This window comes from Lytechinus pictus, chromosome 5 (assembly GCF_037042905.1).
Source record: "Lytechinus pictus isolate F3 Inbred chromosome 5, Lp3.0, whole genome shotgun sequence".
In the NCBI taxonomy this organism is placed as follows: Eukaryota; Metazoa; Echinodermata; class Echinoidea; order Temnopleuroida; family Toxopneustidae; genus Lytechinus; species Lytechinus pictus.
In genome coordinates this window covers 860273-881187 of record NC_087249.1, presented here as the reverse complement: position 1 = coordinate 881187, position 20915 = coordinate 860273, and the positions used below count along the sequence as shown (strand labels likewise).

General features: G+C 35.1%; 1 protein-coding gene across 1 annotated transcript; it reads right to left on the bottom strand.

Moving 5' to 3' along the window:
• Positions 1-881: 881 nt before the first annotated feature.
• Positions 882-20915, bottom strand: LOC129261961 (uncharacterized). Its single transcript, XM_064099355.1, has 7 exons — positions 20854-20915; positions 16762-16896; positions 15788-16402; positions 13734-13961; positions 7827-7989; positions 6764-6885; positions 882-1314 (listed from the first exon to the last, which is right to left on the bottom strand). Exons 1-7 carry the CDS (start codon positions 20888-20890, stop codon positions 1043-1045), a joined length of 1572 nt encoding a protein of 523 aa, XP_063955425.1. The 5' UTR covers positions 20891-20915; the 3' UTR covers positions 882-1042.

Below are 20915 nucleotides of genomic sequence, written 5' to 3'. Positions count from 1 at the left end.
ATATATATATTTTTGCCAATGAATTATTATTTGTATTTATTTTTGTAAAAAGAAATGTATCACTATTATTTTTTATGTTGTACATTATGTTTGTTAATAATTTCTGTTGAAAAAATGCTGAAATAAAATAAAATAAAATAAAATGCTCTAACCACTGGACCAAACGATCCGGATTTTAGATGACACGGTAATCTCAAAACGATGACCGGTCATTAGAACTGGTCATTAGTACCAGTCAGCACATATTACCCCATTAAAAAAATAATTGATAGCGTGATAGATCACAGCCAATTATTTGATGTAACCAGTCCATAAGAATGATTTTGCTGATGAATTGACAATATTGAATACCTTGAAAACATGGTCAAAAGAGGAGGTTACAATGCTATAAAGAACATCTCGACATTCAGGTTTTTATAATCTTACAAAATTGATCTTAAAATATCTGGCTGATCATTAAAGGGATGGTCCGGGCTGAAAATATTTATATCTTAATACATAGAGTAGAATTCACTGAGCAAAATGCCGAAAATTTCATCGAAATCGGATAACAAATAATAAAGTTATTGAAGTTTAAAGTTTAGCAATATTTTGTGAAGACAGTCGTCATGAATATTCATTAGGTGGGCTGATGATGTCACATCTCCACTTTCCGTTTTCTTATGTTATTACATAAAATCATATTTTTTTCATTATTTCATACTTGTGTGAATAATATGTCTCCCTTATAATGTAATAAGTTGCAGCAATAAATATCTAATGCACTAAATCAGTTGTCAATCCAATTTTTCTAGTTCTTGGAGGAAATAAATTGAATAAACCTAATTTCATATAATAAAATACAAAAGAACAAGTGGAGATGTGATAACATCAGCCCACCTAATGGATATTCATGACGACTGTTTTCACAAAATATTGCTAAACTTTAAAATTCAATAACTTTGTTATTTGTTATCCGATTTTGATGAAATTTTCGGCATTTCGCTCAGTGAATTCTACTCTATTTATTTAGCTATACATACTTTCAGCCCGGACCATCCCTTTAAGGAACTGTTGTGATGTGCATCTTTCGAGGACTCGAAAACACGTTATCATCGGGGTACTCATGAAAGGTTGGAGAAGATTCGGTGAAATTATCGGAGATGACGATCCCTTTGATATTTTTATCAGTAAAATATATCATCCCATTATGTAACATCATATCTTGTGGAAGGTAGTTATCAGATACACCCTGAACTACCTGCATGTTGTTGCCATCCAGATCAGTATAGACGAGTTCTTTTTCTCCTTCGTCAGCGAAGTAAATACGGTTATCTGATTTAGAATAAAAAAAAAATTGGAGCGTGATACGATTTCTGAAAGACACACACTATGACACCTAATGTTGGACACTACGTCGAGTTCACAGGCGGTTCCAGGTGGGGGCCGAATGCACCCCCCCCCCCTCATTGATGACCCCCCCCCCCAAAAAAAAAAAAAGGGGGGATGAAGAAAAATGGGGGGAGAATGAGAATAAAGTGGGAAATGAAAAGAGGGGGATATCGATAAAGGTAAATGAAATAAGAGGAGGGAAAAATGGAAAAATCGACAAAATTTCAGGTCATTAAAAAGGATAAACCTTTTCTTGCTCTTCGCGCGAGCATTGTCGGTTGAGGGAGATGATAATCTTCTCAAGAACATTGGGCTTAAAATATCCCGTTTAAGGTCAATATGAACAAATTATTCTTCTGCTCGGAATTCGAGTTTCAATTATATTCTGTTTTAGCGAGATGTACATCATGTTCATGGTTATAAAGTGTTGTATGTAACATAAATATCAGCTTGGGCATGCTGTGGCACGGGCTCGCATTATTATGATTAGTGGGATACGTAAAGGCCCATCATCTTAATGAATTCCTACCATCAGTCCTTGGAAAATCCCATTATTAGGTCAGTATATCAAATATTTTAGCTTTCACTTTGTATTTGCAATATCGAATCAGTTGTTTAATTGAATATGCATCTTGTTCATGATTACAAAAAGTCCTAAATGACCAAATTTTTGGTGAGAATATCAACATTATTTCAGCTCGTGCTTCGCGGTCGCATCAATTCTTTAGTTAGATGACCACACTGCTCATGCTTACATAAACTGCTCAGAATGTTCAATTTTCAGGGATGAATAATTACATAGGCCTATCTAAAAACTTAGCTTGCGCTTCGAGTTCCCTTTATTTCATTTGGCCTTATGAAAACATCGTCCTTGAAGCCAAGATAAACCCGTCAGACTTTTGTAAGGACTACCCCGCAAAAAACAACAAAAATCAGCTTTTAATGGCCGAGCTACGCTGACTGCTTTATGGCTGAATATCACAGAATAATATTATTACCAAAGATCATCAAAACACTTGATAAGTCATACAGAATTGTCCTAATCAACAACGAACAAATAATGATTTACATGCTAAATGGCGCAATCTTAACCAAATTAAAATTCCTAAGAAATAGATAAGGGTGATCTCACCATTGGTATATTTTTGGATCTCTCGAAAGCATTTGACACCGTTGACCATGACATACTTCTTATAAAAATGAAACATTATGGGATAAGAGGTCTCGCACTTGATTGGTTTGATAATTATTTATCGAATTGCATGCAGTATGTTGTGGTCAACGGTGTCACGTCTACTTTCAGTCATGTATCACACGGCGTTCCGCAAGGGTCCGTCCTCGGCCCCTTGCTTTTCCTTTTGTATATCAATGACCTTGTAAGTTGTTCCTCAATTCTTAATTTCATACTCTTTGCTGATGATACCAGTATTACTCTTTCTCAAAAAAATATTATTCCTCTCATTAATATCATAAATATTGAACTTCGTAAAGTCGTTGTCTGGCTTCAATGTAATTAAACTGTCACTGAACCTTGAAAAAACTAAATTTGTACTATTTAAAACACAAAGTAAAAAAAATGGTAATGACATTCCTCCAGTTATTATGGATGGCAAGATTATTTCCCAGGTATCAAATATAATTTTTTAGGTATCAAGATCAATGAATTTCTATCCTGGAAACCTCATATTGATGAATTATGCACTCGTTTATCAAAAAGTACTGGTGTCCTCCGCAAACTGAAGTTTATTTTACCCAGACATGTATTAATTTCACTTTATAATACTTTGGTTTTACCCCATCTCACTTATTGCTGTACGCTATGGGGGAATGGATTCAAAACACATTTACATAGATAATTTCTTATTCAAAAAAGGTTAATCAGAACAGTTTGTAATGCACATTTCAATAGTCACACAAACAAGTTATTTCTTGATTGTAAAATATTGAAAATTTGTGACTTGGCTCTTATGTATACTTATATATTTATGTACAATTACCATTCAAATCTCTTGCCAAATATTTTTAATAATCTCTTCAACACAAATGCCTCTTTCCATTCATACTTTACGCGTCATTCAGCAGATCTTCACCAATATCTTCCAAAAACTAAAATTACCCAAAATTATCTACGTTGTAGAGGAATTAAGCTGTGGAATGATTTAAATAATGTTATTAAACAAAGTAAAACCCTAAATAAGTTTAACAAACTCTTGAAATTTGAATTTTTTGCTCAGTATAAAAACTCCTGCCAATATGATTTATAATTATTACTTCTAGTTTGCTTGTTTGTTTGTTCATTTCCCCTATGTTAGCCCATTGTTTCATTATTATTATTATTTTTTTTTTAATTGTATTTCAATGTTATTTGTTGTTCACTCTTTATGTATGTATTATATTAATTTGTATTTGATTGTACCATGGTGGTGCCCCACTCACAAGTTTTTTTTGATGAAAACTTCTAGGGGCTCCCAATCCCATGTTTTTACATAATTTGTATATACTTGTATTTTTATGATTGATTGATTGAAATAAATTTTGAATTGATTGAAAAAAATTGATTGATAAATGGCAGAACAAGATTCACGATGTCGTCGTATAGTGCTGATAAGCAACTACGCATGAGTGCCTGAAAAGGGACCATTTTCAATGCCTTTACTTGGAGGAGATACATGACAGGCCATTGGGAGACACAAATCCCCCTCCCTCCCGTCCGTCTCCCTAACATATTTCCCTTTTTCAATTCAAATCTAATTTATTCTTGATAATAATTAAAACATCATCAAATTGTACATTCGTTTATAGAAATATCATTACAAGAAAAGGAGGGCAACAAAAGATTACACTTGAAAATAAGAAGCCTCCGAAAAATACTGTAATTAATATATGTACACATCAGATAAAGATGGGGGAAAGCGAAATATGCACATTCACACACAGCCCCACCAACCCAGAAACATCGACATCATCACACACAAAAGCACAAATTACCAAATTTTTGGTATCAACGTTATTTCAGCTCGTGCTTCGCGGTCGCATCAATAGCGAGTTTTCGCAAACCTCGGGGACGCGTCATTAGGGTCCGGTAACACAAAATTTAACGATTAATCATACACTCGATTCTTAAGATTGATTGTACATTATAGTCAATAGAATCAAACGTAGAAAACTGTTCTACAATCATTGCTAAGCTTTGTGTTACAGGCCCTATATATCTGCTTTTCGTGTGCAAAATTATTTCATGCGACACCATGCATGCCTTTCGAAGATGTGAGATTAAATCCCGCTTTAATTCATGCATATACGACTGGTCATCAGCATATGCCCGCCTGAGCCCGCGGCGGGCCTCTACTCTGGCAGCTGGCTGGAGATATGCTAAATGCTAGGCCTACATAGTAGATTATGACATGGATAAGAAAGTGGTTTTTCAAACAAATCGAGTAGATACTGAGTGAGGAAAAACTTACTGAATTAAGGCTTAGTCCATCGAATCGATATTGCATCTAATGTGGATTATTGGTGGATCACTGGTAATCGATTCCATGGGTCAGATCACCTCTCCAGCCGAAACCATTTCGCAAGCGTTGATATGTACACAGTATATGCAATAGTCCTATCCGTCTTCAGCCCCCCCCCCCCCCCCACTTATAAAGCGGAAAAGGAAGATACATAACATAAATCATTGACATACAAAATGAAAAGTGGCCCCAAAATTGAGCCTTGCGTACTCCGCATTGAACTTAAGAATAAGAAGATTGAGAGTTATAAAAAAAAGTGAATTGATATCTATCGTTTAAATAACAAAAAAAAATCCCATGCTGCTATGCCCCGGATACCATTTTTTTTAATTCATAAAGAAGAATCTTATGATCAATAACGTCGAATGCTTTGCTTAAATCAAGGAAATGCCAAAAGGGTGTAGATTATTTTGAAAGGAGTTAATAAGTAGGCCTACATTTAAATCAATAGGGGCATGCTCACATGAGTGCCTTGGTCTAAATCCATATTGGGCATTATTTAGTAATTCGTTTTTGTTTGAATAACAAAGTGTTCTATTGTATACAATTTTTCCCAATATTTTCGAAAAACAAGGTAATAAAGTTATTGGTCTATCATTCGAAAAGTGATGTTTATAACCTTTTTGGGGTACAGGGATTTTTACCTATCTTCGTTTTGTTAGGGACTTCACTGGAACAAAAAGATAAATTTATGATATATAATAGTGGATCAGCTTTAAGTTGGATAACCTTCTTGACCATGTTGACTAAATTAGTACAAACATCATCAAAACCTGTACTATTGATACTTTTGAACTTAGTTATAATATTTATTATTTCATTAGCATTTGTTGGATTTAAAATTAAAGATTTATTACAAGGATGAAGTAAATATAGAAATGACTGATTTGTTCAACTTTGAAGTGGCTATTAAAGCAATGCTAAAAAAATATGCATCAAACTCTTCAACAATTTCTACATCTTTATCTATTTTGTTCCCATCTTTTATGAAAAATGAGGGAAAATCTTACTTTTTTTTGCCAATTAAGTTGTTTAAAAATGTCTATATATATACGTTAGAAAGATTATTTTTATATACTTGCAATAATTCGCAATAAAATTATTCACGGGCTAGCTTTCTGGTATTCTTTAAAATATTACGATATTTTATAACTTAGTGTGCGATTGAACATCACGTTTAATACAAAATATGTTATAGTCTATTTCTCTTATTATTACATCTTAGTATTGAAGGAGATGCCAAAGGTTTCCTTGGAACACATTTCTTTTTTACGACATTTCGTTTGACACTTTTTATCTACAGCTTCATGGAATTTAGACAAGAATCGGTCATAAGCATAGTCAACTTTGTCAAATTATAATACATAAGTCCAACTAATCTCAGAGAGCTCTTTTTTTTCAAAGCATTGATAGTTGTAGAGTTTATACATTTCATAGAATAATTGGACAGATGTGATCTAAAAGCATTCTTAATGCTTTTATTTTCTGTCAAAAATATGGTCAGTGATACCAGTTTTAACATTTTTATCACGCACATTTGTAAAACTATGACAGTCATCGATGAGTTATTGAATTTAGTGGGTCTATTGATTAGGGGGCGAAAAGAGTTATCATAAACAATATTTACAAAGTCATATACAGTATGTAATTTACAGTTAAATTTACAGTTAAAACACCATAGCTTGAATTTTACTCCGAATGCTGACAATTTGAGAAATGTTGGACGTGAAATCTAATAATTATGGTATAATTCACAAATCCATGATAGGCACATTTTGGTAAGCAACGGAATGCGTTTGTTGCCAGGACAACGATGTTTGTTGCCCTGGTAATATGCATATTTAAATTCTGCCGAAATTCCCATTTGCTTTACTTACCTGAAAGACTCACGTCTAATCCAACTATTTTGTCGTACGCTTCATCTTCAAACAGCATAGTTCTTCCTGATCGATCTAGATTTATCCGTTCTATTTTTCTGGTGTGGGACCAGTATAGGTGTCTATAATTATATGAAACGTGAACATGTGGAAGTAACGAGTCAGGTCTGAAAATATAGATGTGTGTAATAATAATGACCGGAGCCCTACTGATAACAACCCTTTTTTAACCAAAGATAAAATCCACTTCTCATACACGCTAATATTTCAGCAAGCCCAACATAGCATTACCCTTGTTCATCCTATACGATAAGGCGTTCATTAATCTCAATAAAATAATCTCTACGCAAAGGAAATATTTTGTATTACCTTTTTGTGCGAATTATATTCATTAAAGAATAATTAATTCATTATTTTCACATCTCATCGGAAGCGTATAAAAATGAAGGATAAGTTCATTTCATAACGATTCCATTACCAAGATTACTGTTCCTCTGCTGTTCTTCTTAATTTATTCAATATAAATTTGTAGAGAGGACCCGATATGTCTATTTACATTGGGAGTTCGGTGTGTGTGCATTTCTTCTCTATTCAATTGATTGTATTTGTCTAACCGCCCTTTCACACGGTAAAAAAAATCGTACTTTGAATGATTCAATGAAAAATAAGGCTAATGACGAATATTTAGCACGTGTGAAACCAAACTAGAACATGATTAGAATCACGAACGCTAATCACAGTCACGATTACAATAGCAATTATCATTTCAATGACGATTCAAGATTCACGTGTGAAAATGCCCTAAAATACCCATGATGACCTATCATTTTATGTTAACAACTATCAATTGACGATGAACTTCGGATTAATAAAAGATAATGGTAATATGGACCAACCCCAACCCAGCAATGTCTGACAGTAGCATAATGTCCGCCCTTTTATTGGTGTCCTGCCAAAAGAAGGAACTCGTGTATTTATCCCCAAAGGAGTTGGTAATATCACAATCCCATGTTATATACATGGGCGTGGCCGTTTACATCCCATTAAAAAAAAAAGAACTTACCCTGTCGACTCGAAGACTACTAATGCTCGTGGTTTGTCAATATCACTCGTAACCTCTGCAATCTCTTCAGTCCCATGAAGTAAGATTGATCTTATTTCAGATTCATCCCGGAATGCACAATAAATCCTCCTTGCAGTATCAGCAATAGCTATGTCTACAGGAGCTGTGGATATTAATTTTTCTATTATTATTAATTTATCTATCTATATACATATATTTCGTCTTTATTGAGTAGGGTAGCCCAATCAGTAGTGAATACTGTTATACTGGGGCCCTGCACAAATAAAATAAGTAAACATAAATATGAAAAGATTCAATGGTGATATGAAAGATCGGTGCAAAATAATATTGATAGCTAGGAGTAATGATGAAGACAAAAAATAAACAAATACAAGTAAATATTAACAATAACCTTTCAAAAGCGCCTTTGCTAAAACAATACAAAGGCATTACGTAGACACGAAACAGTCATTACAATTAAACAAAAACAAATGAATATAAGAATACGAACATGCTATAGCAGGGGCCGCGGAAGGGGAGGTTGGGGGCTTCAGCCCCCCCCCCCCCCCCCCCACTTTTTTCCAAAACCGTGTACAAAAACGTAAAAATGACCATAGGATTGTGATTTTGTGCATGATCAGCCCCCCACTTTTGGCTCAGCCCCCCCCCCCCCCCCACTTTGAAAACCGTTCCGCGGTCCCTGTATAGATAGCTTGAATGAGCAGCGGATTCAGAATTGGCCCCTGGAATCTGATTCCGTGATTACACGCTGCCCCGGCTCGCGGTGCAGATCTACGAGTCAAAGGGCTCGCGGATCAGACTCGGCTCGCGGGGCAAAAACACAGTTCAGTGGAAAAAATTTACGTCATGAAACACGCACTTAATTGCCACCGGGGCAGACTTGTCTCCGTGTTTATACACGGAGATAAATTGCCGTGTCTGCACCGGCTCGCGTGTCTGATCCTAGGCATCACTAGCCTCTTGTCGAGGCCCTGTCGGCTGCTTTCCGAGCGAACGTGGCAAAGCAAGCTAGGAGAGAGCGAAGCAGAGCGCCGCGAGACAGGGCCTAATTCGCTTCGCGAATAAGGAAATCCCTCGCTTCGCTCGGGAAGCAGCCGCCAGGGCCTCGACAAGAGGCTAAGGCATCACAGGCCTAATTCATTTCCCATAGACTCGTGTGTTGAAGTGGCACTTAAAAAGAATTCTTAAAAATAAGGAGGAAATTCGAGGGTTGAATGTTTACTACCAGTGGATAGGATAAACGTCTGACATTCCATATCTGACCAGAAAAGGCTACCCCGATCGGCTCATTTTAAAAATAAATCAGCATTTATGAAGACTACACCTGACGGGATCAAATTCATCACTTGAGAGAGTAAAATTGCCCTAATTCTTCCGCCAATAAAAATATAGTTCCATAGTTGTGATATGTCTTTCCAATTTGGAAAAAGGAAGTTCAGTAGATACCCTCCCTAAAATCAGTGTTAGATTGTCAGTCATAATCATTCATTTTTGTCAATCAGCAACATCAAATTTAAAAATTGAGCTATGGGTTGGCTCGAATGAATATCTTTTGCCTGCCAGTTGTAGTTAGGCCCGTGCGACACCTACTATTTTGAAGGAACAAAATTGCCTAATTGCCGTGTCTGACCCGCGAGCTGAGGCAAGTTAATCACGTTTACACGCATGAAAAAGGCGAGTCTGCACCGGCTCGCGGATCTGCACCGCGAGGTGGTGCAGCGTGTAAACACGGTATAAGTCGCATGACACGCAACCGCTGCAATACCACTCTAAGATTACGACCACTCAGAAGAGTGCATTTTGATCTTGCATTTGATTTCAAGAGTTGCGACGAAACGTAACCCTTTCTTCAAGAGTCCTTCTGACATGGCGGGCTGGATGCCCACAAAGGGCTCACATATTCCTCCAAAACATTTCTAACAGACAAAATAGGTCAACTCCCAAATCGCACCTCCCTTGAAACAGCCCCTGATTTTTTTTTTCTTTTTGTTTGCTATCTAGCCCCCCCCCCAAAAAAAAAAAAGGGGGGGTGGTCACTCCAAAATGAAGGTACTTTTGGTCAGGAAAAATATGACAAGCGAAAAAAAAATCCTACTAAGTGAAGGTCATTTTGGTTAAATTTCTACTTTTTAGCTTACCAACCTCCTACGGTGTATAACACACGCATCACCCCCTGACAAATCTTGGGTGTGCTTTAGCACCCACAGCACCCCTGTTCCCCAGGGCCATGGTACGAATTCAATCAAAGCGTGGTTGAAAATGATATTACACGAATATTCAAAGGGCTTTTTCACACGTGAATCTTGAATCATCATTGTAATGATAATTACAATTCGTCTTTAGAATCATCGGACCTTTCACACGGAAAATTCGTACCGTAATTTTGAGTGAAACTTAACCATGTTAATTGGAATTCACCTCAGGAGTAGAATTTGAATGTGATTAGCGTTCGTGACTCTAGTTTGGTTTCACACATGGTAAAAATTTGTCATTAGCCTTGTTTTTCACTGGAATCTTCATTCAAATTACGAATTTTTTTTAACCGTTTGAAAGGGTGGAAAGTAACTAACCGCCCTTTCTCACGGTAAAACAATTGTCATTTGAATGATGATTCCAGTGAAAAATAAGGCTAATGACGAATATTTAGCACGTGTGAAACCAAACTAGAACATGGTTAGAACCACGAACGCTAATCACAGTCACGATTACAATAAATTTTTGTATGTACTATTCACATTAAGTAGCAATCACATTGATAAACCTGAATTTAGATAATTGAAATGTAGGGGGAGGGGGTTGTTTTTTATTTCTTATAACTTTTTGAATTTCCACTATTGTAATGCTGATTGAAATCTAGATGAATTAACGTTATTTCCCTACATTGTACTCAGACATGTACCATCATCTTTTTTCCATGTATTCACTTATGATTATTTTGGATGTTCTGTTTGTTATTTCCTAATAAAATTATGTTATTTGTTTGTTTGTTTGATATATTGTAAATATTAGTTTACAGGGCCCCCTGGAAAACAGTACACTGTCAAAAAAAAAAAATGATTTTACAGAAAAAGAAGATTTTGCAGAAAGCAATAATAGAATCATTCTGTAAATTCATAAAACAGGAATTTGTCTGCAATTTAGCAGAACAGGTCTGTTTAAAAAGGGGAAAACGGTGTTTTCTTAAAGGAAATTTGTAAGGTTCCATACACCAAATACCAATTTCCTGTAAGATATGCAATCTGGTAAGATTACAGGTGTTCTCGAGACTGTGCTGCAGGAACTTCTTTTATTTTAAGGAAAATTTTTCTAACAGTTTACAAGACTACTGATGGGGCCACCCTGTGTAAATAAAACGAAATAAATAAATAACTAAATAACAATCATTACAGTGACGATTCAAGATTCACGTGTCAAAATGTCATTACTCTCATTAAGCATACATTTACTGCAATATGAGTGCTGACATTTGTTTGTTTGATATTTATATTGTATTGGATGGCTCTGAATGGAATACCAGAAATATTCCAAGGCCCGTATTCTGAAGTCGGGTTTAGCTTAAACTCAGGTTTAAAGTTGTGATTTAAGTATGGGAAGCCAAAAGTATCAAAATTTTTATTAAGTTGTATATTTCTTATGTTTACTGTGCTCTTTCCTGATTCATCGATGGTGAAGACAATCATCTATTTTTACTTCCTAGAAAATTTTAAATGATTTTAGAGTCAAATGAGCTGAAGTATGATATCTCTACTGTTAGTGATTTATGTAACAATTGGCTATCCATACTTAAACCACAACTTTAAACCTGAGTTTAAGTTAAAGCCGACTTCAGAATACGGGCCCAAGAGTTTAGGCAAATATTCCACGAATCGAAGATGAGTGGAATATTGGCCCTCCAATATAATTATTATCATCTATTCCACCCCTAGCAATAAAAAAGAGTGAGAAATTTGATTGAACAAGTCATATCCATTTATCACATAATGACATCATAACTTCATAAAATTAAATTTGGTCGTTGACATGCGACTTGCATGTACTAGTAGTTCATTATGACGTAATTGAGTGTGCGTTGTGCTTTTATGCTGCGCATCGAATGGCTTTCATCGTTGTACGCGTTATAAATTTCACGCATTCGCGCATGCGCACTATACTGTTGAATATGCTCTCATATTCAATAGCAAATTTTGTACAGGATCCTCTGGGATATTCTTCGGATTTCGGTCATTTACATAATATTGACTGGCCTTGAGGGGAACATAAAATATGTCGCCCGCAACAGAATCATATTGGCCCAAGTCTTTAGACGAGGGCAATATGGTTCTTTCAAGGGCAACATATTTGATGTTTCCCGACAGAATAGCAAGTCAATATTATCATTATTACCTAAGGCTGTACAATGTGTAATTCAAGCTATTTTGAAACAATTTATAGGCCTGTTTGCTTATCACTACTTCTGATTTCAGGTTATTCACGAACTCAGCGAAGTAACCCTACCTTGCTCACATGTGTTCTACGGCGGCCGTACGGCGAGTCGAAAACAGCCGTTTTATTAATTTTGATACAAACCATCTATATGTAGTTGGTACAAAAAAAATGTTAAAACGGCTGTTTTCGACACGCCGTACGGCGTAGAGCAAATGTGACCAAGGTATTAATAAGCAATTGTGACGTAAACTGTTACCTTGCAGTCGCGCATCTTGCATGGCGCGCATATACACTCAACGCGTAGAAATCTACAATTACCGTGTTTACACTTAATCGGCATTTGAATCGGCTCGCGGTTCTGAACCGCGAGCCGATTCAGCATCGGCTTTTTCATAGCGTGTAAACGCGAGCAACTTGAATCGGCTCGCGGTTCAGAACCGGCAATTTGCACCACCAAAGTAGTAGGTTCTGAACCGCGAGCCGATGCAGAATCGGCTTTTTTACTACGTGTAAACAGAAAGCCGATTCTGCACCGGCAATTCGTGCGCATTTCAATTACTTTACCATTGTGACGTAATTGTAAGCGCACTGATCCAGCGTTGTCTTTATTATGACGTATATTGTAGGTATGCGTATCATTTCAGGTTTTTGCATCGGCTCGCGGTTCTGAACCGCGAGCTGTAACAACGTGCAAACGCAATCCAAATGCCGATTCTGCATCGGCATTTGGTTCAGAATCAATTGCCGATTAAGTGTAAACACGGTAAATGCGTTGTTTGTATTTTTTGTTCATATATGTTTTTTGTAAATATGTTTAAAATTCAAATGTAAATATGTTTCAAATGTTGTTACGTTCTCCAATACCCGTTGGGATGATCTGAGAATACATATTACTGTCATTACTGTCATTACGGTTAATAAACTGGTTCCAGCCAGATTTATTAAATACTGAAATTAGCGATCAAAATCGGCTCCTACTGCGCAAGCGCATTAGCAGAAATATGGCCAATATTGCCCTCTGTTTGTACAGGATTCCTATGGGGAAAGCCCGGGGAGTGCAATATGGCAAATGTTTACCTCGTTGGTCTCGGCTTGAAAATTGCGTGCCAAATATGACTTTTATTTATTTGCTAAAATGCCTTGTTTATGTAATAATCTCTGATACTGCATAGGCAATTGATGCAGACCAAAACACGCATTTTTAATGTATGGCTAAAGCGCTCTATAGATGATAATAAGATTTTACTTTCATTTGTATTTTCTGATATACTTTGTTTATCAGAGTATGTTTCCTTTTCTTTACATTTTTCGTTTGTTTGTATGTTTTTTTTTGCTGGAACTACCTTGCTCAAGTTTTCATGAACTTTTTTGAAGTTTTCCTTTTTTCTGTTTATATTTGTCATCATTTCTCTTCACTTCCTGAGAAGAATGAATAAATAAACTGAATTGAATTATATTTACCACTGTAAGAAAAACCAGTAATACTTTCTTTGCTTGTTCCATTCACATGAGCACTATAAATAAGATCGTCTCCAGTCTCTGTCCAGTAAACTTTATTATCAGTGTGATCATACGTGATAGCCCACGGATCAGATCCTGGGTTGACAGGTAACAAAGTGAAGGTCATACTTGACAGATCAGACCAAAATATTTCACTGTGGCCATCATCGGTGACAAATATCTTGCTACCTATTGAAAGAAGTAAGGGGGAACAAAATAATCAGAATCTGCAATTTCCCATATCAAGTAAACTTAAAATAGATTGGATTTATTTCAACCAAAAATTATACACTTCCCTTTTTGAGGAGAAATATACACATTTATTAAGATGGTTTAATACATATCGGTCGTCTGGCTTCGAACACGGTGTACAATTATCATTTTCAATGGATGAAAATTTAGATGCTATTGGGGTAGGCAAGGCAACCCGATTGTGAATTCATTTCTGTCCACTATGAAAAAAAGTATTAAACAGGTCCACTGTCGAGTGCCCCTTCATATTTTTATAAACTTTCTTTCATGATCGGAGTAGCCGTGCTAAATACGGGGCCATGAAAACATTGTATTAAGCGCTATACAATAAGTATTTAAAAAAGTTTACACTTTGAACAAATCCGGGGAATTGAAAAATATACAATATGGGAATAATTTTTTCGCACATATTCTCAGGTTTGGGTCTCATCTATCAAATGAAAGTAAACATTTTAAAAGAATGTTACACTTGAGTGAGCAAATGGGTTTGCGCAGAATGCTTATATTGTCAAGGAAAAAAGACGAAAACAAACTGACCGTGCGGTACATTTTCTTTTGCATTTTTAGCCCAGTGAAATAAAATAGATAGAGTTAAACATTTTGTAACAACTTTGCCACCTAAATTAACATTTCAACCCTAGGTAAGCACAACCTTTACCTTTTTGTACCATTTGGATCTGAGGACATAACAGAATGTAAACAAAGTTTATTTCAGACATCTCTCCAGCATCTTTTCATAAGTTTTTATCATTTAAATTGGTTTACATTCATATTTCATTAAATACTTGTTTCTCCACAATTTTCTCAAGCTTGACAATGATTAAGAAGGGATATCAAGCCTAAGCCAATCATGTGAATCATAGCTCCGTGTAAAGCAAATATCATCACGGTGGTCTCGGTGTGTGGGGAGGGGGGTGGGGTGCAATGGCGCTCTATGAAGTGTTTCAGGAAAGGAAACAAGTTAAAAAGGTAGAAGATATCTTTAAAATCAGTTTTCCTAGCTAAAGTCCATGTGTTCTTCTACGTCTACTTAACGTCTACTTTTATTAATATATATATTTCCAAGTTCTACGCAAATCTGTTTTCACTAACTTTTCAAAAGTAAGTGGTGTTCACTCAAGCGGAAAGAATTTTCGACAGTTATATCGTCATCTGTACAAATGTTTAAATGTGGAAAAAGCTTCAGGATATAATAAATATGTAATTCTACAAGATTATTTCTAAGTGCAAACTTTTTTGACAAGCACTCTATAAATGCTGTACATTATTGTTATTATTATTATTACTATTATTGTTATTGTTATTATTCCACTCTTACATTCGGTTTTCTCGGTTTTTTTTTCTTTTTACCGCTTGAAAAATCATCTGCCCCTCCTGCGCCGCTACTCCATAAAGAATAAAGAATCAAAACGGGGATTAGAAAATCCTTAAGCATAACCAAACAGAATAACGAGCAAACTGGAGTGAATCGACCCCCCCAAAAAAAAAAAAATAATAATAATAATAATAATTAAATAAAGAAATAATAATGATAAATAAATAAATAAAATAAACAAATGAATAATTGAATAAATAGATAGATACAATTATAAATCAACAAAAATAAATACATAAATAAATTAACAAAAACATTTTCCCAATTATAATATAGTCAAAGATACAGGATCACCATGATCATTATTATTCACATTTGTAACATGATGTAGTTATACACAATTTATACGCATGGCAACGTAATAAGTGATAATTATTTCAATACGTACTCAGAATGTCAACGGTTGAGATTGTCGTTGTGGTAGGCTGTGTTGTTGTGGTGGAGATCGTTGTTGTAGTTGGATTTGCTGTTGTAGTAGGTGGTAGCGTTGTTGTAGACTGTGTTGTTGTAGTAGGTACTTTTGTTGTTGCAGGCTGTGTTGTCGTAGTAGGTAATGTAGTAGTATTAGAAGTAATAGTAGTAGTAGTAGTAGTAGTTGTTGATATTGTTGTAGGCTGTGTTGCCTCAGTAGGTACTGTAGTTGTTGTTGCAGGCTGTGTTGCCGTAGTGTGTGCCGTCGTTGTAGGAGGTTGTGTCATTGTAGTTGTGGGAAAAGTTGTGGTAGGATGGGTCGTTGGAATAGGCGGAGTCGCCATTGTTGTAGATTGAGTGGCTGTGGATGAAATCAGTGTTGTCGTCGAGTGTCTCGGTGTTGTAGCCAGGCTTGTTGCAGTTATTGAAATCGAGGGTGTTGATGTTTCATGATACTCGTCTACCAGTGTTGCTGATGTTGCTGCTAATGATGATGCTTGCTCTTGCAGTGAAGCTGTCTCCTGATCAATTGATGTTGTTGATGTAGTTGAAGTAGGTATAGAGGGCACAGAAGAAGCCCCCTCTTGTATCACTGTATGCACAGTATGAGGAAAAATTAATATCTGTATGCATCATTATAGGCCTCATGCAATACATTTCAGAGTGAACTTAACGACTTTGAAAGTGTTGAAATCAATTGATAGAATATACTGAAATAATTAATATCTCATTCGTAAGGACAGCCATAATAAGTGTAATTTAATTTCAGTTAGAACGGAACGGTCTTACTTTTTTGCATCTTATTTTATTTTTGGCCATCAAAACAGGTTTTTCTTAAATAATCCCATGATATGCGGTATCTATTTCATTCTACTTCATCTTTTTAAACATGCAGATCATATAATTTCTTTTAAGAAAAAAATCAAGATGAAAAACACAAACATAACTTACCCTGAGGCGGTAAACAAACATAGTGGAGGAATTTACCATTATGAATGTTATTTATGAGATTGTGATGCATAATGACTGGAACTGGTCGAATTATAGACGTGTCAGCCGATATGAATGGTCTGCAGAAGAATGCGTCTGAAATATTGTATTGATAAGAAATTAATAGTCGGAATTACGTAATTCATATATTAATCTGAAAGTATTTATTTATATATTTATTATTTATTTCAATATATTTAACCAGGGTAGCCCACTCAGCAATAAACTGGTCTCCCGTAAGGCCCTGGAATACATGATAAAAACACGTATAAAAACATTTAAATACATATGAAATATACACAGAAATATTCTAAATAACTTAACTCATATCATAACAGAAAACAGAGTAGCAAGCATACGGCATCCTTAAAAACATGATACTAATTAACAAATTACATACAAAGCAATACATATAAATAAAATGAATTAGATAGACATAGAAAAGTAGATTTCAAATTAAAAGGCAATAATAACATTTAAAAATTTAAAAAGATGCACTTTCAGTTTCTGTTTAAAGATCGATAGAGATTTTGACTGTTTCAAATTAAATGGCAAGTTGTTCCAAAGTAAAATCGCTGAGTAAGATAAAGAATGTTTAAAAATTTCGGTATGAGTTTTTGGGGTGATCAAATTATCTTTTGCTGCATATCTAGTGTTAAAACAATGAGAATCACTTGCAAAAGTAAACATATTACGATAGAATTCCGATGACAGACCATTGATACATCTATACATAAAAATAAACTTAAATAGGTAACGCGATCGTTGAAGGGGAGCCATTGGAGTTCACGAAACATTTCTTTTGAGGGGGTATAAAAATTACATTTTAGGATTAATCTAGCCGCTCTTTTTTTAGTTTGATTATACGATCTGTATGCATATTGAAACGCAACCCCCAGATTTCACAGCAATAATCAAGGTGTGAATGAACTAAACGTAGGTATAGAGTCTTGAGGGTATTTTGGTCAACATAAGGTCTAACCCTTCTTAGTATACTTAGGCTGGCATACACCTTTTTACATACATTATCAACTTGGTATGACCAAGATAGGTGTTGATCAATTATGACTCCAAGACATTTTGTCGTTGTACACCGTTCTATAACATCTCCATTAAATTTGATAATTACATTTTCCATAGAAATATTAGATAGCTTTTGGGGTGTCCCTATTAACATAAACTTTGTTTCATCCGTGTTAAGTTTTAGTTTATTTACGTTTAACCATTCTTTTAAGGAATTCATATCATCTTGAAGCTTATATTGAATATCTTGTGCAGACGTACTGTGAACATATAATGTGGTGTCGTCTGCGTACATGGTAATACTACAATATTTCAGGGTATGAACCAAATCGTCTATGTATATTAAGAAAAGGAGCGGCCCAAGGACGGACCCTTGTGGTACTCCTAGCGAAACAGATTGCTCATCTGAGAGAGTGCCTCGTACAGCTATACTCTTTGGGTTCTATCATTGAGATAAGAATTAAACCACGTAATAACTTTATTTGAACATCCAATACGACGTAATTTGACCAACATTACCTGAGTGTCGACAGTGTCAAACGCACGTTTTAGATCAACGTAAATCGCACCTATTGTTTCCCCAATGTCAATGAAGCGTAACCATTGGTCTGTAAGCGACCCCAGTGCTGCAGAGGTCGAATGACCGGGTCTAAAACCGAACTGTGATTTACTTAAGATATCATGTGTGGTTAAAAAGGAATATCATTGTTTGTGAACAACCTTTTCTATCAGTTTACTTACAACAGGCAAAATTGCAATTGGTCTGTAATTGCATATCAAATTAATTTCCCCTTTCTTAAACAATGGACAAATTTTAGAACTTTTCCATTCATCTGGATAAACTCCCTCGTTAAATGACATATCTATCAATTTTGTTATTTGAGGGATTATTTCTGTTTTAGCATTTTTTAGTTGTGAACTACTAATATCATCAACGCCAGTTGATTTATTGGTGTCTAATTTCGATAAAAGATCAGCACTTTCTTTAACTTCTTCAAAATCAAATTCATAAGGAGGATCATGCTTTCTTACATTATTCTGTTTCATTGCATTCGAGTGTGAAAAGACTTCCTTTCTGGAGTTCAGGATTTCTTACAGATTCAACGAAATAATCATTGAATGCGTTACTTATGATTTTGTCATCACGGCAAGAAACATTTTCTATTTAAAAAATATTAGGAATAAGTAAATGTTTTTGTGGTAATAATACATTTAGATATTTCCGCATTTGTTTAACATTGTTGGCAGATTCACGAATTTTAGAAGTGAAATAATTTCTTTTAGATTTTTCCATTAAGATGTTGACATCATTACGCAGTTTTTTTGTAATTCTTCCAAATACACAAAGTCTGGCTTTCATCGTGATCTTTTGAATTTTTTCCGTTTAAAAAATTTTGATGCAACGAATCCCGATTTCTCATTAACTTTCTTATATCTGGCGTTATCCATGGGAGAGTCTCTTCACGTACTCGTAAATATTTTAGTGGTGCTTTTTCCTTAATGGTTGAAACAAAAATGTCTTTCCATTTATTCCAATACATGTTGACGTCAGAGATAACTTCAAGATCAGACCAGGGAGAATCCCAGACTTTCTGAAGAAAATCATCAGATCCCAATTGTTCGTTAGAACGAAATTTGATTACCCTATTAGAATGTGTTTTGTTTTTATTACACCTTCGAATAGCATACACGAGATAATGATCACTCAATGATGTGTGAACACAACCAAATTCAACAATAGTTTCACTCTTTGTAGAACATAATCATGATATCAATTAATGAGCTTGAGTTATTCGTTACTCGTGTTGGCGTATCAATCAACTGTTTAAAATTGAACGATCCAAATAAAAACTCCAACTTGGAGACTTGAGAAGAATTGTCATTTCCTAAAAGGTTGCAATTCAAATCACCAAAGACTAAAATTTCATCAATCATCTTACATGAACAATGAACACATTCCATTAACTCTGTGAATTTCTAAAAAAATGAGGCATCACTTGATGGAGGTCGATAAACACAGAAAATCAGAATGTCTTTTTGAAAAGGCAGTCGTAATTGAATACATATCAGTTCAAGGTCTGGATTTTCAAAATCTTGACGCCTAATATATTGCAAATTACGTGATATGTAAATAGCTCCACCTCCTCCGGAACGTGTTCTATCAAAGTAGCAAAAGTAGCAAAAGCAAAATATAGTAGTCGGGGCCGGCCAAGCTGCATTGTTCAGTATAGGGGGAGGGGATTCATCCACATTTCAGTTCAGATCGACTGCTCGAAGAGCTAAACCATGAGGGTTTTTTATTTATTTATTTTTATTTATTTATTTATTTATTCATTTTTATTTATCTATTTCTATTTTTGGGGGGAGGGGGGGGGTTCTGTAGTCATAAGGCCTGGAATTTGAGTACCTTACACTTTATTTTTAACAATAAGATTATGTATCTAATAAAGCCTACCTAAATGAATAAGCCTTACTTTGAATGTGTGCTGACCTGGAAACTTGATATTCTTAGCACTTGTTATTACTATGAAAAGGATGAGTATGTCAAATAAAATAATGTGAGCGCAAAGCGCGAGTTGAAATCTCTTTATATGAAATAGGAACATTTTAACAAATGTTAGAATGTTACTTTGTTAATGTTCTATACATGTTCACCTTTTCATTGTAATCTAAATATTACTTGCTTATCATGTATGTATGTATGTATTATTATGAATTATGATTATAATTATTCTTTGTTTATCATGTATGTATTATTATGAATTGTAAATGAAAACAAGAGTGTAAAAAGTAAATTCAAAAGAAATTAAATCAAAAAAATTAAATATTGCGAGCGCGAATTTATCTATAATTCAGGTCTGCAAACGGAACATTTTAAGCACTCTTCTTGTAATGCACGATGATGCGTATCTCATTGAACAGAATAACTAAATCACAAAGGGAGAACAAATTCAGGGAGAATGGGGGGGGGGGTCTTAAGTTAAGAGGGAGAAAAGGGGGAGTTGAAATAAAATGAATTAGAATACTTACATGTGATATCCAAATACGATATCAGTAGACCAAACATAATAAGCTGGTATAGGAACAGGCGG

Excerpts from the sequence above, each read along its gene's own strand:
- LOC129261961 (XM_064099355.1), bottom strand. The coding sequence starts at position 20,890 with ATGTTTGGTCTACTGATATCGTATTTGGATATCACAT. Across the intron at positions 16,897-20,853 it reads ATCGTATTTGGATATCACAT|ACGCATTCTTCTGCAGACCA; the intron begins GTAAGTATTCTA and ends ACAATATTTCAG. Across the intron at positions 16,403-16,761 it reads TGTTTGTTTACCGCCTCAGG|TGATACAAGAGGGGGCTTCT; the intron begins GTAAGTTATGTT and ends CTGTGCATACAG.